The 27206-nt window shown below is 37.7% G+C and overlaps 2 protein-coding genes across 2 annotated transcripts in view; one reads left to right on the top strand and one right to left on the bottom strand.

The window, feature by feature from the left end:
• The first annotated feature begins 2754 nt into the window (after nt 1–2754).
• MFSD8 (major facilitator superfamily domain containing 8) lies at nt 2755–11743 on the top strand. The gene is made up of 10 exons (XM_026051956.1): nt 2755–2947; nt 3830–3873; nt 4956–5196; nt 5485–5598; nt 6020–6164; nt 6803–6861; nt 7481–7589; nt 8437–8571; nt 8990–9449; nt 10324–11743. The coding sequence occupies exons 1-10, from the start codon at nt 2917–2919 to the stop codon at nt 10528–10530; spliced, it is 1545 nt and encodes a 514-aa protein (XP_025907741.1). The 5' UTR covers nt 2755–2916; the 3' UTR covers nt 10531–11743.
• Nucleotides 11744–13441: 1698 nt separating this feature from the next.
• The window catches only part of PLK4 (polo like kinase 4), a 19109-nt gene continuing 5344 nt past the window's right edge, over nt 13442–27206 (bottom strand). Inside the window, exons 2-16 of the mRNA XM_026051968.1 lie at nt 27046–27141; nt 26840–26935; nt 26631–26745; nt 23888–24920; nt 22186–22286; nt 20387–20760; nt 19870–19974; nt 19373–19475; nt 18861–19010; nt 17844–17974; nt 17030–17121; nt 16544–16682; nt 15694–15834; nt 14699–14805; nt 13442–13906 (exon numbers count right to left, since the gene is read on the bottom strand). Coding sequence (XP_025907753.1) covers nt 13807–13906; nt 14699–14805; nt 15694–15834; nt 16544–16682; nt 17030–17121; nt 17844–17974; nt 18861–19010; nt 19373–19475; nt 19870–19974; nt 20387–20760; nt 22186–22286; nt 23888–24920; nt 26631–26745; nt 26840–26935; nt 27046–27141 — 2883 coding nt within the window. The 3' untranslated portion in view covers nt 13442–13806. The remainder of the gene's footprint in view (nt 13907–14698; nt 14806–15693; nt 15835–16543; nt 16683–17029; nt 17122–17843; nt 17975–18860; nt 19011–19372; nt 19476–19869; nt 19975–20386; nt 20761–22185; nt 22287–23887; nt 24921–26630; nt 26746–26839; nt 26936–27045; nt 27142–27206) is intronic.

The following is a 27206-nucleotide window of genomic DNA, read 5'->3' on the forward strand; positions in this document are numbered from 1 at the left end:
TGACATAACTAGAGACGCAAAAATTCATCTAAAACCCAATCCACAAAAGGTCAGCTATTCCTCTATATGCAGTGCATACAGATTAAGGTACGTGAAGCAAAGCACTGAAAGAGTAGATAAAGACTTCAATAAAGGCCCAAGCTACTGCTTCTGTACAAGAATTACCAAACAAGTCCAAGAGAAGAGTGAAAATGATTAAGCTAAGCATACCTATTTTAAAAAACTTCCTCAGAGTTCTTATTTTTTTCACAGCCACATTACTTCCAAAGAACCGCTGCTCTTCTAGTCATAGCCCTGTTACACTTCCCTTTCCCCGCGTGAGAAACACAGCTTATAAAAACACCACGAAGCGACCACAGCAACCAGCCATAAACAAGCCAAGCAGGAATTCAGCATGGCGGGAGGCAGAGAAGCCTGGGCATAAACAACAGGGCCTAAGCCGCAAGCTTTACACCTATCGCAGYGCAGCTGTCACCTCTGCCCACCTATTTTTTTTTTCCTCTCTATGTGATCTTTATCAGCAGTGCAGGACTACATCTCAAGGTTTACTGGTCCAAAGGGCAGGGCGAACCCAACGGACGAGGCCCGCGCACTCTCCGTCCACTCACCAGTGGCTCGCCAAGAAAGCGGCCAACGGCCGCCCAACGGCCGCCCAACGGCCCCTAACGCCGCAAGGAGGGGGGTGGGGGGTGGCGAAGGGCCCCCCGCGCACCCACCTCCCGCAGGACGCCAGCTCCATCTCCCCGGGACGCCGCAGCCCCTCGCAGGACGCAGCCGCCCCTCCTCGCCCGCTGCGGGACCCGCGCGCGACCCGGCCGTTACGCGAAGGTCACTCACCCGGTAGCCGCGCGCGCTCGCGCCGCCGCGCCTCAGGCACCACAGGGGCGGGGCGCGCGTGGGACAGAGGGGCGGGGTCAAGCAGGCGCGCGCAGGCGCCCTGCGGGACGTGCCGAAGGTCGCCGGCACGGGCTCCGCCCCCTCCCTCCAGCACGTGACCCGCGCCCAAACCGCTCTGCGCGCGCGGCGGTTAACGGCCGTTAACGGCCGCCTCGGGACAGCGCCCACCCGCGGCGAGGCGCGAGTGGGAGCCGCGCGCGCCCTCTGCTGGCGGCGGCGGGGGAAAAGGGCTGCCGTAGGCGCGGCGGCCGCGGGAGGGAGGGWTAGGAGGCGCGACCGGCGTTTGGAAGCGGCTGGTGCTCGCTATGGCCGCCGTGCTCTCTGGCTCCGCGGCGCTCGCTGAGGGGCAGGAGCCGTTGCTAAGCCCCGGGGGACAGGAGGAGAGCAGGTAGGCGCTGTCTGCGGCGCTCTCCGCCGTGCCCGCCCGCTCCTGGGCCGTGAGGCGGTTTCGTGCGGCAACAGGCGCCACGTATCCCGCCGAGCGGCGGCTRCGGATCGGGAAAGCGCCGACGGCCATTCAGCCCTTCCCCGGAGGGTTCCTTGGCGTCGGGGGCAGCGATCTGCCCTGTCCGCTGGTGCCCGCGACGGGTTATCGTGGGGCTGCGTCGCYTCGGAGTCAGCGGGGAAGTCACGCGGGGAACCACCCATGGGGCAGGCCTCCCTCTGTATCCCCCCGTGGGTGCTTCGCTCCGCAGGAACAGACGGGCTTTAGCAAAGCTGCCGGGGRCACCAAGGCGAGCCGCTCACCCCGAGCGCTTTCAGCGCCTTGACTGTAGGTGCAAGGTCTCGTGTCTTTTCGGGGCAGCGGCCCGACCTGCCGTGTGGAGGTGGTGAGTGGCTGTGCTGGGCGGGGGAGGGCGAGGTCGCTCCGGGGAAAACACTCACCTGGGAGGCTCCCAAAGAACGGGGTGCACATTCAGAAGACCCAGCACTTGTGCTGGTRTAAGCCAGCTTTATAGCGCAGTGCCTTTTTTTTTTTTTTGTGCGAGGGGAAAAAAAAAAGGACTTTAATACGTTTGGGTGGCTACTACTACCCCATTTGTTGAAGTCTTCTTACTCTTGAAGTATACTATGTCATTTAAGAAAAATCTTGAATGTATCCAAATGTGCATACACATGGTTTTGCTGGTATATGAAAAGTTTAACTTCTTTCATTCTATGGTGGGCAAGAAGTACATTTATAAAGAGYGTTTAGGAATTTAGAACATCCTTTTGCGAAAAGCAGTTCTGTCCAACCAAAGGTGTAACTTTTATGAAGAAACAAGCCTACAAATTACGCTCTGGAATAGCTGTGATAGTTTTAATATCTGTTGTGTGCATTTTTATATGTATAATCTTTATACAATGTTTTTGYAAACTATAAGCAGTGTTCAGGCATRTATAACCTAGATCWGAATATTTCAGAAATATGTAGTTTAGGGTAGTTAGAACAATTCAAAGCTGTTCATTAAGAAACTTGAAATGTTCCTACTCCTGAAAAAAAAGTAAATAGGACTCAAAAATGCCTAAAAATATTTTTTAAAAAAACAGCGTTCATGAAATTTGTAATTACTATTTTAATCTTTAGAACACTTAACATCTTTAACAGTTTATACATGATTCTCAAAGGCATTGCATGAAATYTGTAGTGTTCCAAAGTGTCTGCACAAAGAGACTGCAGGACAGAAGATCTCTCTAGATAAAGCTTTCTTTGTGTAACCTACGATTTGAACACAATGGCACATGATGGCATTTGTGTTAGCTCTTATTGATGCTTAGTAATTTGCTTCTAAAAGAAAGCTGCAGTAAGTCTAGAAGTGTAGTTTGGTGTATTCCTTACAGTGTAAAAGTCCAATCCTGAATGAGAATACACAATTGTACTGAGATTTCTGTGAAAAATATTTTCAGTATACTGTGGGATAAAAACAACTCAGGAGGATCTTTATATGATTTTTTTTTTCTTTTACCTTTTGATTTAAAAGCAGGGATGTTGTGGAAACACAAGAACATTATAAAAGTAGATGGAGGTCCATCTGGATTATGCACCTTACTATGTTTCTCAGTAGTGTAGGTGAGTAAACACAGCTGAATTTCAATATTATTTGCTTAACTTATCTTGATATGGAAACTATAGGCTGTTCTAGATTTCATCTAGTTCAGCTACTTTAGTATAGTAATATTTTTAAAYTCTTAAAAACATGCATTTTCTGATTGTTCAGGAGAGAAGAGATGACCAACAAGTCAAATAGAAAGTTTAATGAAATTATTTAATGAAATGTGTTGAGCAATACTCTGTTTTGAGAATGAGTGATATATTACCTAAATCTTGGTGGAGAAGATAATGGTAGAGAAGGGTTGTGACTCAGAACCGAGCAGAACAAAGATCRCTGTTTTATGATCCTAAATTGAACTTTTAGAAATTGAAAGAGAAAGCAATAATGCTTCACTTTTAAGAGATAGAATCTTTTTAGGAATAGTTGATAACTATTTCAAAATGTGTATTGGAGCTCTTTTTCTCTGTTGTGGGTTTTTCATCTCCATTGCAGAGTAAATTGTTGTTTCAACCTGTGTAATGGGCCCCTGACAGTTGGTTTTTGACTTTCACTGATTTTATGTTGTCCTAGAAATCATCTTGATAATCAYAGGATTCTAGAATGACTTTTTTATTTGATGAATTAAAATTGATAATTGGTAATCAATTATATCTGTATATGAAGAAATTCTCTTTATTCTGAGGAGCTTATGTATTTTCATTGAAAGAAGGAGAAAAGGGATTAGAAGAAAAATCACATGTGATTTGGTCCAAGTGTCAATATTGTCTTTGTGAAAGTTTTCTATTTCAGTGAACTGAATTTCTGGTAAATGTGGCAATTGGGAGTGGAGTAACTTGTGTTCTTTCTTTTGTGTACAAAAAAGTGGAGTAATTTTAGTTCTGTTTCTTCCCATCTCTCAGGTTTCTCGATTGTAGTTATGTCTGTATGGCCATATCTCCAAAAGGTTTGTAGATATTAACACACTTTTTATTAGTAACAACAGAAAAGCCTTGCTCAGAATGTGACTTGGTGTTTTATTTAGGAAGAAGGACAGAAAGGGGAAGTGTGTGGTTAAATTTGGACTTTTCTTTTGCTGTCCACCTTGGCAGCTTTTACTGTTTTGTGCAAAATCTGTCGGTTGGTGTACTGAATTGGTAAAAGTACATCATAATCCTGAAATTTTTGTGTTTTTTTTCTAATATATTTCAATCTTTTTCCTTGGGCAATAAATTCATATAAATATTTTTATCTGAAGCATTTTTACGATTAAAACATAACACAAAGAGCTTTTTTGCATTTTGAAATAAAAAGGAAATTAAGATGAAGATTGTGCTATGCAAGTGTCAAAGATTCTTAGCATAGTCTTTGATATTCATAATGGAGAAATATTTGTGTTCCCAGATGGTTGTTTTTATTTTTTTATTGTTGATTTCTTGCTATAAGTGGTTTTAAAGGTCTCTAAATCTTTAATTTAATCTGTGCWAGGATTTCTCTGCTCCAGCAGCTGTGGAAGGCATTTCCAGATGTAGATTGAGAGGTATATMTTCTAGGTAGGGCAGTAGAAATATTGTTAAAAATAAGGTTGAATTCCTGGAGGAAGAAAAAGGAAGTACTTAGTCAGCCTTGTAAATCAGGCCAGATTTAGGCATGCACATGACTTAGAGATTCCTTGTTCCTGATCTATAAGCTGTTTTACACTACTGTTGATGTTATAGCTCCATAGCTTTGGTGGTGTTGTATTAGAAATATGAGAATTTGCTGCAAATGAACCACCACGAGATGCAGAGAATAAAGTAAGCAGTTTAGCAGTTGGGTGCATTGCCTGAGACAATTCCTGAGGCTTATTAGACCACAACTGCTTCTGAGACCTACATACACACAGTGTTGCGTAGAGGTAGGTTTGACTCCAAGTTGCATGGTACCACACACCCTCAACAATACGGTTCAGAGCCTTAGGCATTTCAGGTGCTGTTCCTAAAATGGTTTTGTTGCTGTTATTAAAAGCAACTGTAATACAGTATTCACAGGATTAATTTGTTTCTGCAGGTTGATCCAACAGCAGATGCGAGTTTCTTGGGCTGGATTATAGCTTCATATAGCATTGGCCAAATGGTTGCCTCTCCTCTGTTTGGTTTATGGTCCAATTACAGGCCAAGGAGAGAACCTCTTGTCGTGTCAACGGTTATTTCAGTAGCTGCTAATTGCCTTTATGCCTATGTCCATGTACCTCATTCACACAACAAATACTACATGCTGATTGCACGTGCTCTTGTGGGATTTGGAGCAGGTAACCACAGCAAAATTTACACTTATGAAATTTATTTAACTGTCTGTCTTGTATAAGATCACTAACGTAATGATAAATCTGGTACTAAAATATCTTGTGCATGGAAGCTTATGAATTACCAAAGCAAAGAGCTAGCCAGTACTAGTTCATAATCTTATGTAATTATACAGTTGTGTTTAAGTACTAGAGGGAGTACTGGATTGTATTTTCTTGGGAAATAATAAATAACTGAAATAAATGTAAGTGGAAATATAATCTCATAATACTTTGTTGTTGTTGTTTTTCAAGGAAATGTAGCTGTGGTTCGATCGTATATTGCAGGTGCCACTTCCCTTACAGAAAGAACAAGCGCTATGGCCAACACCAGCGCTTGCCAAGCAGTTGGCTTCATATTAGGACCAGGTAGAGCATATCTTATTTCCTCACTTCTCCATGGGTTTTTATGAGCTTTTTGATTTTTATTATCTAACCTTCCCTGGTAGGAAATCAGACATTATAACTAGGAATTCCCAGCACCAGCATGGGGATGGAATGTTAAAGCATAGTTCACCACTGATTTTAAAATTAATAAATGGATATATTAATGTGTAGGTCAGTTTGAGCGGAACACTTTTAAAAAGAAACTTTAATTAATTGGTACCCTCAGTTATTTCAGAGCAGGTTTCTGAAAACAAAAAAAGGTATGACACATGTAATATTTATATTTTACTTAACAGTTAGAACAACTTTCTAATCATCTAGATTTATGTATTTATTCTATGTGTGATTTAATATTTTCATAATGATTCTTCAATTTTTTTTAATATGCTTAATATGTTTTAAGTTTTTCAGACTTGTTTTACACTTATTGGAGAAGAAGGAGTAACATGGAAATTAATTCGGCTTCAGCTAAATATGTATACAGCACCAGTTCTATTTGGAGCTCTCTTAGGAGTTATTAATATCATTCTCATCTTCGCTATATTCAGGTAACCAAATCAAGAGAGAAGAATATTTTACTCTGTTTTAGTAAGTTTTGACAATTGTAAAGGTACTTAGAAGCAGGAGAAATAAACCTGAAATCACAAGTGCTAAGACTATAAGCCTTTATTTTTCCAATTTACTTTTCAGAATTACTGCCTTCCCTAATGCAAATATATATATWTTTTCATCATGCTAGCAAATTAATCATAGAGATATTATGGCTAGAGTATGGAAAAAGTGAGGAAAGCAAAAAGACAGAGTCATTAGATCATAAGCTTAGCCTTGTTACATTTTTAATGTTGATGGGTTCTCCCCATGGATTTTTTCTAAAGAGAAATAACCTTAGCTTGTCTGCAGTGTTCTCGCTGTCTATATCTTTTAAGATCTGAGTTCTTGAAAGTTTTATATATGGATAGGTAGATATATGTATTTACCTTACTGGTTGCAGTGAGAGCAGATGCTGCACAGATATGTAATATTTTTTCAACTAGAATGTTAACTTTCTAGAGTAGGCTACTATTAATGAAGATGCTGGGAGTAATTGGAATATAAGATAATGACAGGGAGAAATATTTTAATAGAAACTTGAGCCAATAATAGATCAAATATATTTTTTTTAATGATAACACTTCTGAATTTCTAGAGAGCATCGAGTGGATGACATGGGAAGACAATGCACGAGTATCAATTTTGAAGAAGAAGGTATGGGTGTTTCCTTAGTAGGTGAATGCCAGCTAACCATGATTTCCTAGGAAATAGATCGTCTGGCCTGACTAATAATGGCCACAATATCTGARTGATGGAGAGCAGATTTGCCCTTTGCTCCCCCTTGTTCACAATGTCCAAAATACCTTTCACCATATCCTTCATATATTTTCTGCTTTTAGTTCCCTCACAAGACTGAGTGTGCGCACATCAGATAGGAGTCTCATGTATGAACATGCTTGCTCAGATTACAGCAACCAAAGCTGTTGTAATAAAGAGAATTTTGCCTTCRTGCAGCTTTGACTTTGGAAGAGAAACAACAAATAATGCTTTCAACTATAAAGACATTTAGAGCACTTTGCATATTTGATTGTCACTCAGAACGTGTCAGTCCCAGCGTTGAAGCGGGACAGCATAAGGTACAATCTGCTTAGAAATAATGTTCCCCTGTGGCTAAGGCCATTAAAAACTGGAAATGCAATTCCTTTTCTATATAACTGCCGAAACATRCACCAAACTCTGCAGTACACAATGATGAAGTCATTACTCTTTGTAACTTTGGGTGCTCTATGATAGCTTAATCAGTAGATTAGAATATTCTCTTGTTTTGTTGCAGAAACTGGTGGTCTGGATCAGGATGCAGACGGAAACATCGACCAAGTTGCTGTTGTGTCAGTCAACTTCCTTTTTTTTGTCATCTTGTTTGTTTTTGCTGTCTTTGAAACGTAAGTTTCTCTCTTTTTTTCTCTCAAAATGCTTTGAGAGAACACTGGAACACTAATGTTAGGAGTTGAGTACCTTGCTCTTCGTTATGTATTACAGTTTTGTGTAATTTCTTCGTATGAGTCTGACTAGCTCCAAAATGTTAAATGCAGCTCTTATTTCAATTATGATTAAAACAATTGTTTAATATAGATAATGTATTGTATTCTTAAATTATTTTACATTATTGCTTTTTAATATGAACAGGTAAGTTCACATGCAAACAGGTAAGTTCACTGCAAAATTTTGTACCTTAAGAAAAATAAAATAGAATGCCGTTACGTGAGATTGAAGTTCATTAGTTTTAGAATTTTATAAAACACTGAAGATACAAGATCTACTTGCTAAGATTTTGAGCTCCAGCCTAGCTAAAATTTCTTATAACAATTCTCTGTCTTCTCTGCATTATTTTAGAAAATTCCATTCCTAGTAACTGTTGGGGGGAGGTTGTTAAAGATTGAACAGCATTGAATGTGTATTATTATATTTGCTGGACCTGATTTTTTTTTTTTTTTTCGTTTCCATTATTCTTGCTTTGCTGTTACTCAATTATTTTTTCATAAGCTGAAATATATTACCAATGTTTCAAAATATAGCTGTCATAAAGTATTGGTGAAAATAGTTTAGTAGGATTGTTTTTAAAATCTTGCATGACAGCATTAGTTTATAACTAGCCTGTGTTGTCTTACTGTCCCCTTYAGAAGAGAAGGGTCCTGTACCAGTTCTGTTTGATGTTTAGGGCAAATGTATAGAAGCTGCTGAAAAGAAGTAGCTTTTTTTAACGAATGTCACTTTCTTCTGTCGATTTAGTATAGCTACYCCATTGACAATGGATATGTATTCCTGGACCAGGAAAGAAGCTGTTTTATATAATGGAATAATMCTTGGTGTGGTTGGTATTGAATCAGTTATTGTTTTCATGGTGGTGAAGACACTTTCTAAAAAGTAAGTTTATCAGAATTTTATTACTTTTATTAGATAAGTCTGAAAACATTTAGAATAAGGCCAAATCTKCATTATTTAAATCTTTTACTGGTCAAGGAGTTTGGATATACTATGACAACAAAGCACTTGCAGTTTTGATCCAGCTGTGATGCTGTAGTTGTTCTTTAAGTTCGCATGCTTTTGCACTTTTGGTATGTTGACACTAGAACATTTTTTGTTGCAGGTGTTTTGATCTGGCATCTCTTCCATAAACGAATAGGCTACAGAAATGTTAYTGTTGTACTTCAACAGTTTTGTTTGTTCTTTAGTTTAATGATATGAATATAGTGTGAAATATTTTGTTMCTAGCATTTTTTAGATACTAAACCATGACCAGGATGTAAGTGGTATATTTAATTACGATTTCACTGTTTGATAGAACCGGTGAGCGTGCTCTACTCCATGGAGGCTTAGTGATTGTCTTGGTCGGATTCTTTATTTTACTGCCTTGGGGGAAAAAACTACCAAATATCCAATGGCAAGGTATATTTGAAGTCATACTAAACTGTAGTCTTAACATTGTCTTGAAAGATTTTTGTTGCATTTTTTTAATCACGTGCATATTGCTTGCTTTTACAGAAATAAAGAATAATTCCRTTCCAAGGACAACTTTCAGTGAAATGTTAATGCCTTTCTGGAGTCTGGAAGCGATGCAGCTGTCATCCAACCACACCACAGAACCCACAGGCTGCCCTGTCTCCCAAGTCTGGTGCCTGAGCACTCCCAAGATATATCTGGCCCAGTATATCAGCTCCGATGTACTAATAGGATTGGGGTATCCAGTTTGTAATGTCATGTCTTATACCTTATACTCCAAAATTCTAGGCCCAAAGCCTCAGGTACGTGTGAAACCTGATTTATTTGTTTATTTATTTTCATTTGCTCTCCAGTACTTGCAGCCTCTTTATTAGGGTGAGAGATSTAGCTAAAATAGCTTATGTCATTAGCAAAACAATAATAAACTTCAATCACTGCAGAAGCTTTTGGGAATTCTAACTTGCTTTTATTGTCCTGGGCAAGACCCTAAATAAATTAGAAAACAAGGATTATGTTACTACTTATGTCAAATCTTACAGCATGAATATTTCAGAACAACAGCCCAAAGACTGTGAAATTTTTATGAGAGTTTTTAAGTCATTGTGTAATAACTGATTTTATATTGGGAATCTGATGATGGAAGAATATTGTCCTTAATAGCTGTGCTGTGAAGAACATGAATGAAGGCAAGTATCTATTAAAGTTAATTGAAATTAAATTTTGGCAGCAACTGGGAAGCTTTTATTTCTGTTATACTTCCAATTGATGTTTTGGAGCAGTGAAACACATATTGAGGAAATAATACTGCTTGACAGAAAAAAATGCTTCCTCTTCCCCACTTACCCTTTTGCTTATATRTTATATTTTGCTGTAAAAGACAAAATACGTGGAGCTAGAATGCCGCTTAGCTAGAAACCTGTAGTGTATAGCACAGTGTGTAGAGTATATAGCACTGTGAAGCTTTAATCCGTGAGCAGCATGTTCTGTATGAAGCAATTCAAATCAATGCTTAAAGAAAGCAGGCAGTACTCTTGGAAAATAATTCTAACAGGAGTTAAGAAAAATAAGAAATTGCTTAAACATTTGTGATTTCTTTTCAATTAGTATAGTTGGTATTTTTTTATAACTAACCAAATTATTCCTGTAGCAATGATAGCAGCTTTTGATCTTTTGTAGGGTGTCTACATGGGCTGGTTAACAGCCTCGGGAAGTGGAGCACGGATACTTGGGCCTGTGTTTGTGAGCCAAATCTACACTCACCTGGGACCACGCTGGGCGTTTAGCTTGATCTGTGGCATAGTTGTACTCTCTCTCTTAGTCTTGGAGATAGTATACAAAAGACTAATTGCATTTTCTGTCAGATATGGAAGGATGCAAGAATAGTATATTTAATACATGTATTAAAAAAAAAAAAAGGAAAAGGAAAAAAAAAAAGAAAGAAACACAGTAACAACCCCCACCCTGAAAACTATTTAATTGAATATTGCTTTTTTTTTATGGGGAGTGCCTAAAGACTGACCTTGTTAGTTGTATGCTAGGCATTATAGTTGTACTTATATGTTGATTGAACATGTCGTTTGGTCATACCCTAATATGTCCTGTTACATCTGTGTTAATACAGCTTTTGCATTCAGCTTTTCTAGCAGGAGAAGGAATGTGAACAAGCTGAATCAGTACCATAGCACAGTTGAAGTGTGCACAGTCTAAATGACACATCTGTGTACTGAATCGCAGTTGTGAAGGTCATAAGTACAGCCTTTACAGAAAGAAGTAAAATCAATCTTGATTCTGTGAATCTAGATTATTAGCTCTTGTAACTACAAGATTAGTTGAGCTGCATGCACTTTGTATGGAAACATGGCTACTTAAGGAAGTGAACATTTGGATGTTCAGTTTGCTAATTTGTAAGCATTGAYTCATACTCATACAAAAAGACCAACTTTAGAAACTGTTAAATATCAAGAAAACTCCAGGATTTCAAACAGAATGAGACTGTGAGAAATTTAGAGGAAGGTAAGTGCCTACTTCTCAAGTAGTTTGTATGAGATTTGGATACTTAAGTGGGTTAAGAGCCTTTGCGGGGGGCAAAAAAAAAGATGCCGTGGCTTTTACTTGAACTACACTAAACATGCAGTTTTTCTTCTACAGTATTGCTGAATCCCCTTTTATAACTAAAAGTACCATCTGCACAGAGTTGAATTATGTGCAACCTTTTTTAATCCTTCTAAAAGAAGGAGCTGCCATCCCTGATAATCCCTTACAGTTAAATGTCACTGGGAGAAAGGAATACACTGGGCTATCTGAACAACCAGTGCTAATGTTAATTAAGTCAARAAGGAGAAAATTTTTGACTCCTTGGYTGTTGATAATTACGTTAGACTTAAATTTCTGATAAGAGTGTAAGAAATGGGAATTGATAATATTTGAATCATTTGATGTTTGTTTTTATTTTAAAAACACMAAGTTTTCTTTTTTCCTAATACATGGGGCCTAGAGCAATATGTGTGGGTTTGTCTTTTTGGCACTAGCGGGGGTGGCAGAGAAGCCTTTTTGAAATAATTCCAGCACATGAGCTGCTGTTTAACAYGTCCAATACTTGATGCTTATTGAATTTGTTAAATGTAATTAAATATGTATCATATATGTAATCAAATGTTGAGACACTAAAGACTACTGAATAAAAGCCTATTTTTTAATTCTGACTAAAAGAAATGTGGAAGTTGTTTCTCTCCTGTGTGATTTCCTGCTGCATAGTGAAAATTGACTATGAGAAATAATTGTTTTTATTTTCTTGCAAGAAGTGATTATAAACATTTCTTTTAGATGCTAGTTAATACTGAACAGTACCACAAATGCCATGTTTTGATAGTTGGTGGTAAAAACAGACTGTAAAAGCAAGTGCTACAGCTTATAAAAATTACTTTGGACATTACAAATCTGAACTCGTGAAAATTACTGCTTTTTCACTGTGCATTATGGGCTCCAATCATGAAAAAAATGTGAGAGATTTTAGTCTTGTTTTTCTGGTTAGCTGTAATTGCTGGTTAGCTGTTATAATGCTGTAATTGCACTTAGTCTTACTGTTTATGCAAAGTTGTYGAGGGATTATGTAGATGGTTTTGCCCTTCTGCACTGTGATAGAGACCTCTGGAGCGTGGCTTTCACTTATTTGTAAGGCTTGAGGTTGCAGGTAAGAAATTTGATTGTATTATGCCTCACATAAAGGTAAGTGTTGCAAGGAGGAGGGTTTTTTTTAAGCGTAGAGTATTTACATTTGCCATGTCAAAAACTGACTACTTCACACAAAGGCAAATGTAAACTACATTGAAGGTTAGGGGGATGTGCATGTATGTACATATATGTGTACACTTATGTAAGTCTTGAAAAACCCTCAAAGGGGAGGTTGSCTGCTTGGTTTAATCCAAGACCTGTAAGAGCATCATAAAATGAGTTAACTATAAGCAATCAGCATCTGTTGCAGTTAAGTTGAATATTAACTCTCAATTGAAAGATAAAGAAGAAAGATTTTAAAGTAGTTCGAGTTCTCTATATTATCAGTGATTCTGTGAGATGAAGAATCTGTAAATTCAGCTTCTGATGAAGAGCTGTATTTACCTGAAAATTAGTTAATCACATACTTGATCTGTTGTGACATGCAAGGGCCAGAGCTATGTTACATATATGTTATAAAACTACTTGTTAACTGCTCCTGCCCTTATCTCCTCTTTCTGCAGTTTAAAAATTCGGATTTGCCCTGTTGTGAAAGTGATGATCAAATCTATCACTTACAGTCCTTTTTATTCACATACTCTAATTGAATTTATAATGTATAGATTAAGTTGCTAAAACTGCTGATTATTTCTGCAAGAAGGGGTGTAGACAGTTTTCTCATCAACTCATCCAACTTTAATGAGCTCTCMCCTAGAATATTATAAATATTGCTTTATGTATTAAGTTTTTCAATTCGGCTTTTTGTTTTTCTTTTGGCAAGATTATGCAACACATTTGTTCTTATCCCCAAACTTTAYCCATCCTTAGAATCCCATGAGAAGATGCTCAGTGAGAACAGATCAGCTCTGTGACAGGTAAACATTTATACTTAAAGGAAGAGGCTCTCAAACCATCATTTGATTATGAAATGAACCAATAGATCTGAACAATTACCACTGCATTTATTTTTTTTATATATAAATGCCTGTGCAGGGAAGTTAAAAGCTGCTGCTACAAAAATAAACATAAAAACAGCTATAAAACATATACATATTTACATATATTACTTGTAAGACGTAAAAATACAAGTTATTTACAAGTACAAACACTTCAAGGGCACAGATGCATTCTCTCTTTGATTGTTGGCACTAAGTGAGCAGTGGGGGAAGAAGAAAAAAATGCATTTAGATAAATTCCAAAAAGTCAGGGTTACATAAAAGTTGCTCTAAGTTTCACTTCAGCAAGTTTTTCCATTATTAAGGGAAAAGATACAGAGCAACCCGCCTTTTTTCCCAGCAATTTGCAATACATAAAGCAACCCTCCCCTKCCTAAGCTTTACCAACTTGGAGAAGAATTTCTTGATAGTTGAGTAAAATCAGTCACTTCACTTGAATGCTAGTGAGTGATTTTATTGAGCTGTCACATCCAAAGACCTGCTTTGCTTTTAATTAGTTGGAACCAGCTGGATTGGTAAACATCACAAGAATAGAAGACAAACAGTGTAACTTCTCTTTTATATATTCTGGCAATTTATCATTTTCTCCATACCTAGAAAGACAAAAAATAACCCAGAAGTTAAGTGCTTTTAAAAGCTGATTTGACAAAATTAAAGTGGGATTTTTTTCCCAAAAAATAGCTGTAAATAGGGAAAAATCACTACATTATAAATTTAGTGGAGCTATAAAAAAGTAGAGCTTGATGGCCTAAGGCCAGCTCCCTCTTCCCAAGAGCTATTTAACTGAAACAGTACTTTAGAATGGATATATTAAAAAAAAAAAAAAAAACTAAATCGACTGTATATTACTACCTTGAACTTAGTACAGAGGGAGCATGTTACAAATCTAGCTAGAGAAGCATCCAGTGTCCAAAGSACTTTCAGAACCTGACCCAACACCACCACATCTGGGCATCAGTTACGCTATCTGCTAGCACATTCCACCTAAACTCTCAATAACCTAAAGAATGTTAAAATATTCTTTTGAGTATGAAGGCTTTAACTTACAGCCTCTAATTTCTTTTAAATACTGTACATAAACATTAGCTATATTGTAGACATCAAGTAGCAGATCCATTCATTTTTTTTATTCATTAGCCAAAGTTCAATAAAACATTAAGCAGTTCTCTTTTTATTCATTAAGTTTACACAACTTTTCTGTAACTTATTAGCTGATTAGTTTAAGTTTTAATAGTTCAAAGAAAGATGAAAATTTTGATGATCTCTAGAGGTCCCTTCCAACCTTGAATATTCTGTGATTCTGTGAACTTTATAATGGTTTTTCATCTACAATGGCATAGGCTTAAGAATCTTATCAGTTATTTTTATAGCAGTAATATGCTCACCTGCTTGTCTGGCCATCTGGAGATGTGTATGTGATGGAAGAAACACCTGCTTGTGCTACCAGTTGGGATCCATCATTAAACTGAACCCATACCGCTCCACTGGTCAGCTAGGAAGAGAAGTCTCGTTACAGTTTGAGGGCTTAGACTACAAGGTAACACCTCTGGAATTGTTCTAAAGAACTGAAGCTTAGCTTTTTTAGAATGAAGTGACTTTGCTGTCTAGGTCAGTCCTTAAGTGATTAAGATTGTACATGTACAACTTTCAAGTAAGCTGTAGTCTCCAGAATTGAGCTGCACTTTCCATAGTCCTTTTAATCATTTTTTTTCAAGAAAGTTAAATACAGAAGGACTTTTAACAGCTCCTAGACAAGTTTTAAGTAGTTGAAAATGAATGGAATAATTACTTTGTGGCAGTTCACAGCTACRTACATTTTCAAGTTTTATATAGTTTCATAAACTGTCGTTTGTTCTTCTGCTGGGACAAAAAGCTTATTTTAACTAGATTACAGAGAATTTATAAAGTGAAACCTGTACTGAAAGGAAGTAGGAAAGTGATTTTTTTTTTTTTAAATAGATAAACAGGGTTTCCTGTCAGGTAAGCAGATATCATCTTGCACATGTCTGGCGTGGTTAAAAACATCTTGCCCCAGCACTTTTGCTTTTAGAGACTTCTGTCCACTAATCTAGCCATTCTAGTTTTTACTAGATTCAAGTTTAAATGAAGGAATTGAATAGAAAGTAGTAATTTGGGATAAAGAGCATTCAATAACCAAATGGTTATTTTGGTTCCTTTTACTCATGTACTCATATTACATCATGATATTATCTTACTCCCTTATTTGGAAGGATCTYTGCACCTATCAACTTTCAGATTAAATTGGCTTTAAACATCATGTGTAAGCAATGCATTAAGTTAGCAATTTACAAGTTATGTATCTCAAGTTTAATTGGAAAATGATGATGTAAGAAAGTCCCTTCATTTATTTGTTACTCACCTGAGAAGCCCAACCGACATTTTTCACAAAGACAGATTTTAAAAGCTGAGCTGAATTAGGACTGCATTCCTTTTGATGAACAGAAGAGCATGTAGTTTCAGTAACATTGGTCATAAAGGTTGACTTTTCATATGATACCACCTAAAACCAGGAAGACAAGATATTAACATCTACAATAGAAGCCCTGTATACTAACTTAAGTTTTGCTTTTTATTTATTTTAGATCTTCTCATATGTACCATGAGACAGTCTGTATGCTTTTCCTACTCTAAGCCTAAGAATTACAGAGAATGAAACAATGAAGGCCTTTAGGAAAACCAGGTATGCAACAAAAACATCAAAAATCCACAGCTCACATAACTCTTCCAATGGTTAAAGCAGATGAGATGATGTGCTTAGTGATGGTTAAGATTCACAGTTCAGTGAGAAATGCAAGTCAGAGGAGATGTCTGAAATAGCTTGGTCAGGAGCGAAAGGTAAATCTGAGCGACTACAGGAACCTTGAAGAACAAAGCAGCTGTATTTCAATACCTAGCTCACGTATAAACAAACTGACAAATGTGATCAAGAGATCAACAGAAACGTACCTCAGGAGGGAGCACACAGTGGTTTCTGAAAAGCTTAGGAAAACAATATTGTTTGCTGTGTGAAGAAGAATGAGTCTGAACACTAAATACTCATATTTGACCTCTGGTAAAATTCTGGACAAAATCTAACTTGACATTGCTGGCCACTATGCTCAAAAAAGGCTAATAAGCTTAAGTCTGTAGAAAATGATTTATTTAAATTAAACAGTATCATTTAAATTCCTATTGATCATTAAAGCCACAATGTGTCCCTGTGAACTTACAGGAGTAATGTTAGGAGTTTGAACTGGATTAGAACTGGCAGCTATATTTCCATCCAGTGCCATAACTTCTTTTGGACAGTTTGTAGCATCTAATGATGGTGGTGCTAGAGCTTGTGGTGATTCGGTGTTGCCAGGTTTTCTGGGAAGGAGGATGAAAAGGAAAAGAAATATAAAACTTTATAAAAGGCAGTTAAGARAAGTGAGGCAGCCTAGCTTTTCTTAATTACAGGCGGTATGAGGCACTTGAGGACACTCCTGTTCTGCGGATATCAATTTTTGTACAGGCTAATTGTGTCAACAGACTTGTTCAAGCTGCTAGTCTCACTTCTCAAATTTATTTTGTCTTTTGATCAAAGGAGGGTTTGCAGGTATAAAATAGGGTGCTCGTATAGACTGTAAAGCTAACTGTCTAATGACTGCAAGCTTTAATTAAAAATTTAAATATGGATATTCAAGAGTCTAAATATCTAGAAGGAACAATATTACCTTCCAACAATTATTGGAAAAAAGGGAACACTTTCACTCCTTTTTTCTTCTTCTAAAACAGCAGATTCCAGTGCAAGGCAGATACGGTGTCCCTAGAATTAACATGAGAATGTTACACTCTTTACTTGAAAGCAGTGAAARTATTTCATACATGTTTTGAGGGGCAAGTGATTCTGTACAAGGGCATGCTTTCTTTGATAGTAGTAAATACTAATAATAATGCACTCAAGAGCCATGAAGGTGACCCAAAGAGCTATACTAGAGCAAGACTTGCCCCCTAACTTCAGTCACACCTGGGTCTGTGCTCATAATCCTATCGCATCATCTTCTAATAGGGCRCTCCAAGTCCCCCAAGTGCTGTTCCAAAAGGAACAGAAGGAGGGCTGACCAGGAAATCTGTAGTACTTTCTTTTCCAATTCCCAGCTTTACAGACATAATAATTACCCTTGTGAATGTTAACTAGACAACATGAAACACGAGAAGGAATGTGTAGCAGATTGTCTGGTCCCTGAACAACTGGCAATATTTTTTAATTATGTAGAACAGCTCTCYATGGTGCTTTAATCCCTTCACTGAACAGGCACACTTGAAAACTGATTCTCTAGTAGGCCTCACTGCAAGGAAATATTATCTCTACATTGCTATTTGCTCTTCAAAAAAAAAAGAAAAAACAATACCACCCCTTTTATCACTAAAATCAAAACTAAAGTTGAAAATATAATGAAAAGCAACTTGGAAGCACTTCTGTGAAAGAAAATCCAAGTTTAGAGAAGGTTGATTTCTGCTTATAATGTCTTACATAAAGCCATTTACCTCATTTGCATGATCCATATATACTTGTATTTCCTTTTTCACACTTGCTTCACTTTCTCCTTTCAAAGTAAAGGACTTCCCTGATTTTTCAATCACACGAGTTATACCAGCTGTCTTGTGTATCTTTGCTCCTGTAAGAGTTTTAAATTAAATTTATGTAAAGTATCAGTAACTATGAAATACAGATTTCTGTCATTACATTCTAGCAGAATGGGTACYACCAAGTTAAGAATTACTGCAAGAATAAAACCACTGCTGGACAAGTTCTGTTTAGCAGAAATCAAAAGGCAATTAAATTGGAACTGTGATATTAATGGAATGTCTTTGATGGCAACTGAAAATTACTAATAAAAGAGGTTCGAATTGCAATTTAAGAATTGCCTTTCCAAACTTTAGAGATTAACAAAAGTAGTAAGTCTAACTTCTTGGCCAAAAATCAATTAAGTAGGATTTATTTATTTATTGCATGTGGATTACCAACAGACTTCTTCCAAATAGCTACATCGTAGTAGTGCAGAGTTGATATAGAGTCCCCTCCTCTGCATTTTTTTTTTTTTTTTTTTTTTNCTTAAGGCATTTTGGGTATGCACATAGCAAATCAATAACTCATTCACAGTAATTTGAAAATAGCACTCAGTGAAATCTAGTTTATCCAAAGTGGAGTTGGAGCTGACCCCCTTCCTCCAGTCAGTATCCTCAATAATATTACCTCAGTAACTCCAAAGAGTTTGAACCTTCTCACTTTAAGTAGGTAACTATCASAGATAGAAGAACTCACAAAATAAAACAAAGCAGAGAGTAATAACACCTTTATAATATGCATTATCTGAAGCTTATCACTGAGGAACTAATGAATAAGCCAACTTGTGGATGCTAGAATTAAGGCCAAGTGGCAAAACCTCACAATTCCAGTATTTTCTTCAGTCTTAAGTGTTCATTAGTATTTAGCAATATTTTAGTGCAGCTTTGATGATGTTATTTTACTGTCAGCATAAASAGCAAAAATGGAGTACATACCATCATAAAAACAAACTTCAACATCTGCAGTGGGTGAATTTTCCATCAACATGCACTTGGCATATCTTGTATAGAAGGTAACTTTGGGGGTTTTTGTTCTCACTAATTGTACAAACTTGGCTGCATACTGGTATTTTTTCCAGTACTTTTCTGAAAAAATTAAAAACATCGGTCAAGTCATCAGATGAAACACTGCATGACAACTCTGAGAAATTTAAAAACGTGTRCTTATTTTACTATTACCTAAAAACTGTGAACAATATTTAAGTGTTTTACAGAAGTATGTTGAAAGAAGATAAATGCTTCAGAMAACTGACTGGAAGTAAACTTACATTCATCAGAACACTATTCAAMACATCAGAACATCATTCAGAACCTCAACAACACAAGTCGGTGCTGTAGGTGCTACATAGTTTCCACGTGAAATCGCTTCAAACTGCAAGCGTATACTTTCTTGTAAAGTTTCAAAACCAATTTCCAGTTTTATTAACATAAAATGAACTTCATATTACCAGGCAAGTTGTCGAAGTTGTACACACATGTGTCTTCCGGAGGAGCAGGAGGTCTGTCATCAAGAAGGAAGCCTCTTCCTTCATTTGGATGATAAACTGCAATCTATCAAAAGAGTAGAAAAATTAGGTTTACAGTTGCAAGTCACTGCAGCACTCCCTATTTAACAGCTACGGAAATAAATCACAATTTAGGTAAAATACAGCAACTTCTACCAAGTGCTCTCTTCCTCTAAGTGGTCATTCAACAGCAGCAATTTCTAGCTATGCTTCACATAAGTTATAGTCCTAAAGTTATAGTCCTAAATCTAATTTTGAAGTAGTTGCTTGCTACCCATCTAGYATGGATGCATCATGGAAGAGATGAATTTAGGGCTGTGTATATTTAACATTTTTTTTAAACAAATAATCACTTAATGCAAATATTAATAAAACAACTTCACAGACAGAATCATGTTACGCACTTWATGTGACAACACAGAAATCCAAAGTGCACTCACCACATTTCCATCACCAGATATTCTGAGAACTTCTTTCACAAGTTCCTGTGAATGGTGTTCTTTGAGAAATTCCATACATACTTCCCCATTATCTAGAATACTCACCTGAAACATTAAAAATACAAGTTAGATAAAACAAACAAAAAAAACCCTTAACTTTTGACAGGATGAGCAATTATTTTTTCCCCTCCTAGCATGCACTGCAAAGTTATAAATGCTTCTTTGGGTAACTTTTGCTGTTAGTGCTGAGCAGAAGGCACACAACCTAAAGGTGTAAGCCTAGTGTCACGTTTGACTTCACAAGWCACAAAGCAAACCAGGAGCCAGGTGAGCCCTGGCATGACCAGGACACTACAATACCCCCCTCCCCCCCCGCCAAAAACTACAATGCATCCTATTAATAAACKTTTATATCACAACTTAGCTTTTATGAAATAAATGTTCCTGGTTTACTGAGTGATTTTAAAAACACTCAACCTATACTTAACCTCTTCCCACTTTAAGAACCGATACATACCACTGCATTTTTCGTTTTTTGCCTGATTGGTTTTAGCCTGTGGGCACTGAGAGGGGGTACAATGCTCCGCAGCGTGGGCTTATGAGGCACTGCTTGTTCTTTGCCCCAGGCTTGGTTTTGTTCTGAAGTTGGCCGAAGACCACATGCAGCAGGCGGCTGAATTTTCTCAGACTGGCAGAGAAGCCCAGAGACATACTTCTTTGGGTTTCTCTGGTTTAYTGACTGTTGGCAGTCAAGGGATGTATCAGGACTCCTTAGATCTTTTAAGGTGTTCCATGCATTTCTTGATGCATCTTGCTGTACCCTCTGATGATACCAAAAGCCTCCATGTGCATTACTGTTGCCCATCATGTCTGTAGGTGGTCTCAGCTGAACTGAAAGCAGCAGCAGAGTATGTTAGCAGTTCAAGGAGTCACAGTAAGACAAAGAGAGGAAAGGAGGAGAGAGAAGGGGGAAAAAAAAAAAAAAACAGCAAGCATTTATCCATGGACAGTCCCATTTCAAATATATACTTAAAGAGAATTAATCTGTTGAAAGATGGTTAACTTGCCATTCAGATAATCATCAGGACTAGGCTCCACTGAAGTTTTAAGCTTAGCAAACTGCAGTGCTTTAGCATTGACCAGCTGTTTCAGTACACAGTTTAATGCAAACTCAGAACTCCACATTTCATTTCAACTGTCACCTAAAAAAACAACCTGTTTCACATGAAATCTTCCTATAAGTGGTGCTCCAGTTTTTATATTCAAGCCTTTTATCAACTTTATGCCTCAACCAAACAAGTAATGCACTCCTGCCACCAGAGAACCATTGAGAAGGGACTAGAAATGAGGCAGAGTTGTAGCTGAAATACTGCATATTCAAATCACRTGTCATATGGTTCTAATGCCTCATAGTCAGGAATGGGAGGAGAACAATAATATCATAACAAAAAGTCCAGGATTAATTTGTGATTTTAATTATTAAATTACATTATTTGCAAGTGATGTAACATGATGCATGGCAAAGAACCCCTCCTTCCCTTCTGTGTCTTTTGTCCTTTCCTCCAAGCCACCTTCTGCAGCCTCATTATCTTTCTCATTCACTAGGGCTTCATTTTCTCCTGAGGTTTATTTGTGCAATTCAATAAAAAGATTTGTTGAGTCAGCTGACTTTTGCCATTTATACACTCTTAGAAGCATTTCAGATCACAACTGAATAATTAAGGCAGATTATGATTGCATTTTCTTTGTGTGTTTSTTTTACTGCTTGAATTATTGAAAGGCAGAAGAGGGACTTGATTTTTCAAAGTTTGGCTTTCAAATATATTATACAACTTCATCATTCTTCTAAAGGCAGTTATATCCAGTTGGTTATACTAACCCAGCAGATCAGGATGCAGAACATCTACAAAGCACTCTGAAATTAATTCCTACTTCAGGAAATTGAAATCTTACAGCTTAGTCCTAAGAGAGAATAAATTAATATTTTCAATGGCACATTTCTTCCTTAAGAGTGATTCCACAGACTAGTGATGATTCAAGTCATTTGACCTCTTTCAACATGTGTCAACTTCTCAGTGCCACATTAGTTTAGGGTCTCCTGTGCTCCTCWTTCTTTAAAAAAGCCCATGTTTACAGTAGTTTCTATTAAATTTTCATCACTGTTAAGATGCCAGTATTATACTGCAGAAAAAATTATTTTGGCATAGATATCCCTTCTGTTACAGATATGAAGTAAAACTTCAAGAAATACATAAACATTTACAGATAACTATTCCAACCTGAATGCAAAAAAAGTAGTCAATAAGTAGCACCTACCATTTGTCTGCATGCTTCCAAGCCACTGCTGCATTGTTTCAGTCTGGGACTTCTGCTCTAATATACCAACATGGGGCTTTATTGGGCAGAGATATTTCGAGCTGCAAAAAAAGTAATAACTTGTAGTCCAGATCATACTGACATTTGCACAAGAAAAAGCTATGATAATACAGGCACAGAAACCAATGATATCCAGAGCAATTAAGAAAGGATGGCCCAGAGCATGCTGCTTTCTTGAGCAATGCACTTCTCCCATCAGTAATGTTCTGCTGCTTTCAGTGACTGATGTTCATCAAGGGAAATATAAAAAAACACCACTTCCATGGGTGGTGCTAATAAAAAMGTGCTGCTAATTGTTAGTACAAGTCTGTCAGCACTTGTTACTGAAATGCTGGAAGTCACCTAATCAAGGAAAACTGTAGATAAAGCTGGTAGCAGTGGCTGTACTTACATGCAGTTCTCAGGTACAGTATAGGAACTACGCCCAGAGAAGAGTGAGGGATGGGGCCCATGATCCCAATGGGTTTCACTTAAGTTTAATAATRCTGCTTAAATATGTAAGCAGTCTTACTGCCTACAGGAATATGAGTTTATATAAAATATACCATATTGCAAAAATATATTTAAAAGATTTTTTCAGCTTTATTTAGAGTGTGATGCGTAAACTGACCCAGGCAAACTTGAGATAAGCCTCATTTCTTTTTTTAACATGCTTTTTCCATCTCTGCAAAGTCTTAGGAAATACCAGAAAGCTTTACATTAACATTTGTATGAATTATTTTTAATTCAAATGTTTATCACACTAGATGCAATGAGATACATATACTCATTGAGCTTGTTGAGCTGACGCTTTCGTAACACCTCTGAAGACAGTCAATGAAGAAACCTTCTACTCCTCTTATTCCTGCTACAAAACAAAATGCCCACCTGCATTTTTACTGAGAAGATTAGCRAAACAGAAAAACAAAAATGAAATCATCATCGAAAGTTTGCACTTTTTATCATGGAAGAAAATGCAAGAACTGGCATATACAGTAGCCCTTATATTTAAATACAAAAATGTTCTTTGATATTCCATTTATGGAAAAAATAATACAATTTAAGTGTGCRTATCAAGTGCACCACAAAGAACAGTTCTTGTTGCATAACACTACATAAAAAAAGCAAGACCAGGCCTCCAGCAACACAGAAAAAGTCCTAGCATGTCTTTGACACTGGACAAAGTTTATTTGTATGAGGAGAGATGCAAGGATTTTCATTCACAGATKACAACTAAGGATAAAACTCAGTTTCAGGTGGTTGTTACCTTCAAGCTTAACTTGCTCTTTTTGGCACAGTGTTGCCAGTTTTTAAACCATCATCTAATCCTGTCCATCATTAATTTGTTCATTCCCTTTACCTTGTGTAGGGATAAAACGAAGTGAATTGGGGAAAAAATGCTGGGGAAGAAAATGAGTAGCACAGTATTACTGCAATGAAGAAAAGTGATAGCCATAGACTGCATTCATGAATTGTGTGATAGGGACAGAGGGAGGCTGACTTCTACACAGCTACAGCAACAATTACTACCTTTGCTTATTTGGTGTTCAGACTACAAGCAGAGACTTGGAACATTTACTACAGCTTAGTTCTACAAGAACTATACATTGAGACAGCTCTAAGGTTTGCCTTAATAAAAAAAAAAAAAAAAAAAGATTCTTACTGTGGTTGGTCTTTCACAGGTGGAGACATTTGTCCTTCAAAGGAACCAGAACTACTCGAAGTCTTCTCCTTAAATATTTCTCCCATATCACTATAGCTGTTTGCAGGTGAAAAACATTCTGTGTTTTCCCTTGTTCCTGCTCTAGGCTTGGAAAGCAGTTCCAAGGAGTGACATCTCTCTGCCACATTGGCCATTCCTTGAGGCTGACTATGGGATGCACCAGACCTATCAGAGGAGTGGGCTCGCCGGAGATAGCGCGAATGGGGCCGCTCTTCCGTGAGCTGCATGGCTCTTCCCCTGCCAGGYAGGCCCATTCCCTTTCCCTGAGCTCCCCACTGGTTACAAGAACTGCTTCCATCTACGGATGAAGAGTTGCTGGAATTCTTATTTTTAGGAAAAAAAGTAATTTTATTTGGGAGGGGTTGTCCAACTAATAACTTCTTTTTTTCCTTCAAGCAGCCACTGGTGCTGATGCTAGAAGAGCCTGTAAAAGTGGTAGAGATGGTAGCATTTCCACTGTCCATAGAATCCTCCGAAGTTCCTGAGTCTTTATTCCGTGCAGAGTTGCACCGGGACATAAAAGGATGATCCAGCACAGAAGAAAGGCTCAAACGATCTGCTGGATTTTTCCGGAGTAATTTATGTATAAGGTCTTGTGCCTCTCTTGACAAAAAGGCTGGCATTTCATAATCTGCTAATACCACTTTATTTAGCGTGTTCTTGACTGTGTCAGTGTCAAAAGGCGGCTTTCCAATCAGAAGAGTRTAAAACATACATCCCAGAGACCACACATCAGATTCAAGTCCATGTGGACTCCTTGTGGCTATCTCTGGAGAAATGTAATTTGGAGTTCCACACATCGTATAATGCTTCTCATGGGGCATTTTCAGCTGAGTTGCTAGTCCAAAATCGGCAATCTTCACGTTCATATTATTGGTGAGTAAGATGTTGGAAAGGGTGAGATCTCGATGCAGTATTCCATGAGAATGAAGATACAACATACCTGTGATAATCTGGTGCAAAAAGTGTCGGGCTGTCAAAATACAAGAACACGTGTTTTAGTAGTATATTTGAASTTGTAGACATAAAAACACCAACTCTGAAGTCTGCTGTTGGCTTTGTTTGCTTAAATAAGATGTTACAAGAGTAGTTAAGTGCCACACTAATGAGATCAGAAATGAGACTTCTTTTGCTGTGATACATCTTTTCAGCAATGCAGCACAACTGCTTTCTAAAATGGTCCATAAAAGAATGTTTCTATAATGCTGTAGCCTGATTTATTGCTTTGCAAAAATTTTAAGCTGGCCTAAGCTCTTTCTAAAATGAACTTAAAGAGAATCTAAAAGTGAAGTTGCTCCCTATTTTCAAAAAGAGRAATACATGAAGTCAAATAACTTCGACGTGCTTAGTTGCTAAAACATGAGAAGCAGTCACAATTTTTTTTTTTTAAACCAGAAAGGCTGTCAGGATCTTAACTTTTAGCTTTATCGTCTATTTTGTGGTATTGGGATAGATTTTCTGCTCCAATATGTTATAAATTTAGGGAAAGAGTTCTATTAGAGAAGAAATAAAGCCTCATCAGAAAGAAACAGTATTATTTATTATAATGCTGCTATTAGAGCAGTTTTAAGAATTATTCTTTCCAAAGCAAGCAATTTACAGCCCTTMTTCCTCTCTTAGGAAAGGGCAAAGGCTGGAGAAGAAAGAATACTAGTAGAAACCATTCCTCAAAGGAAGAGGCTTCTTATCCAAACCAATGGCTTGACAGCTTTCAGATTTAAGACATCAGTCAAATTATTTTGCTGCAGCAGAGCTGGATTAAAGATATTACATGTGATAAAGATATTACATAAATATATACACACATATATATATGTATATGTGTGTGTGTGTGTGTATTAATTTTAATAACAGTGTCCCTTTAATCTAGTTCTGTGATCTGGCTTCAGTACATGTCTATGTACTAATTTCATAGAATTAAATAAGAAACTGACAGAGAAGCAGCTAAACTGGAAGAACCTGTGCAAGTGGTGACCAGCATATAAGCTCTGGGAACTGGAAGGGGCAGCAACCACTGATCCTGACTGTCTGGAAACAGGACAGTTTGCCTTCGGTTGTGCCTGGAAACACTGTACATAGCAACTTGCTTTGCTACCCCTGAATTCATTCCTTTTAAATTGTGTTGTTCTGTCTAGGGTTTCAATGATCCATGTTCTAACTGAAATCTTTCAGTCTTAACCATAAGGAAGTTAAACACTAGTAAGTTTTTAAGTACAATTAATTGTTCTGTGGAAGACTTCTCTCAAAATATTAYTGAAAAGGTTAACAATTGGGTTAACAAGGTTAACCTAAAAGGTTAACAAGAGTTACAGGGAAAGCTGATTGTCTGAGTAAAATAGATAATTTTGGTTCAATGATGTACAGTTTTCCCACAGAAAACCTCAGACTTCAACTACACCTTAAAGAAGTAATTTGGTGTAAAAAAATAAACTCTACCTTAAGCTCACTGCTATGTCCTTTTTTTAACCTCAAGTAGTACAAGCTACTGTAAGTGGCCTAAACTGAAAACACAAAAATTCAAGTGAATAACGTAATCCCAATGCATCTCTAAATGAATCTCAATATTATCACTAGATAGCAAACTATACAAACTGTTTTGGAGTGAAAACAATTTTTACTAGAATTAAATATCTACTGAATAAGCCAAAATGATGCTGAAAGAAAGGTGTAGAAAAAAGCTCACCTTCTTCTTCCGAAAAGGGCTTCTTTCTGTTCTTTATGTATCTGCTCATTTCACCATTGTGACACATCTCAAGTATCAAGTACACGTAGTTGCTATCTTCAAAGTAGTTATAAAGCTAGAGCACATGACAGTTAAAGCATTAAAATACGTTCCAGACTCTATAGCAGGTTATGCATGCAGTTTTCTGCATAGAAATACGCGATTCCTACCTCGAGAATAGATGGATGCTTTAGCTGGCAATGTATTTTGACCTCATTTTGAACCCTTTGTACCATTCCAACCTTGTGCATGGCTTTTTTATCTATCTGCAAACGGACCACAGAAATGCAGCGTTGAAGCAGCAACGCKAACACTGGCGCTGGAGACCGACCCCGTGCACTTGCAGGGCACCGTTCAGGGCCGCGCTCTGCCTTACCATCTTGATGGCCACTTCCAGACCGGTTTTGAGGGACACCGCTCTGTAGACGCCCGCGAAGGAGCCCTTCCCCAGGAGGTTCCCCACCTTGAAGTCCTGCGGGGCGAGAGAGGAGCGCGCTCAGCGGCGGCGGCGCGGGCGCGGGGCGCGCGGCCCGCGGC

Source organism: Nothoprocta perdicaria, unplaced genomic scaffold, assembly GCF_003342845.1.
Source record: "Nothoprocta perdicaria isolate Ctin4 unplaced genomic scaffold, notPer1 scaffold_81, whole genome shotgun sequence".
Taxonomy (NCBI): Eukaryota; Metazoa; Chordata; class Aves; order Tinamiformes; family Tinamidae; genus Nothoprocta; species Nothoprocta perdicaria.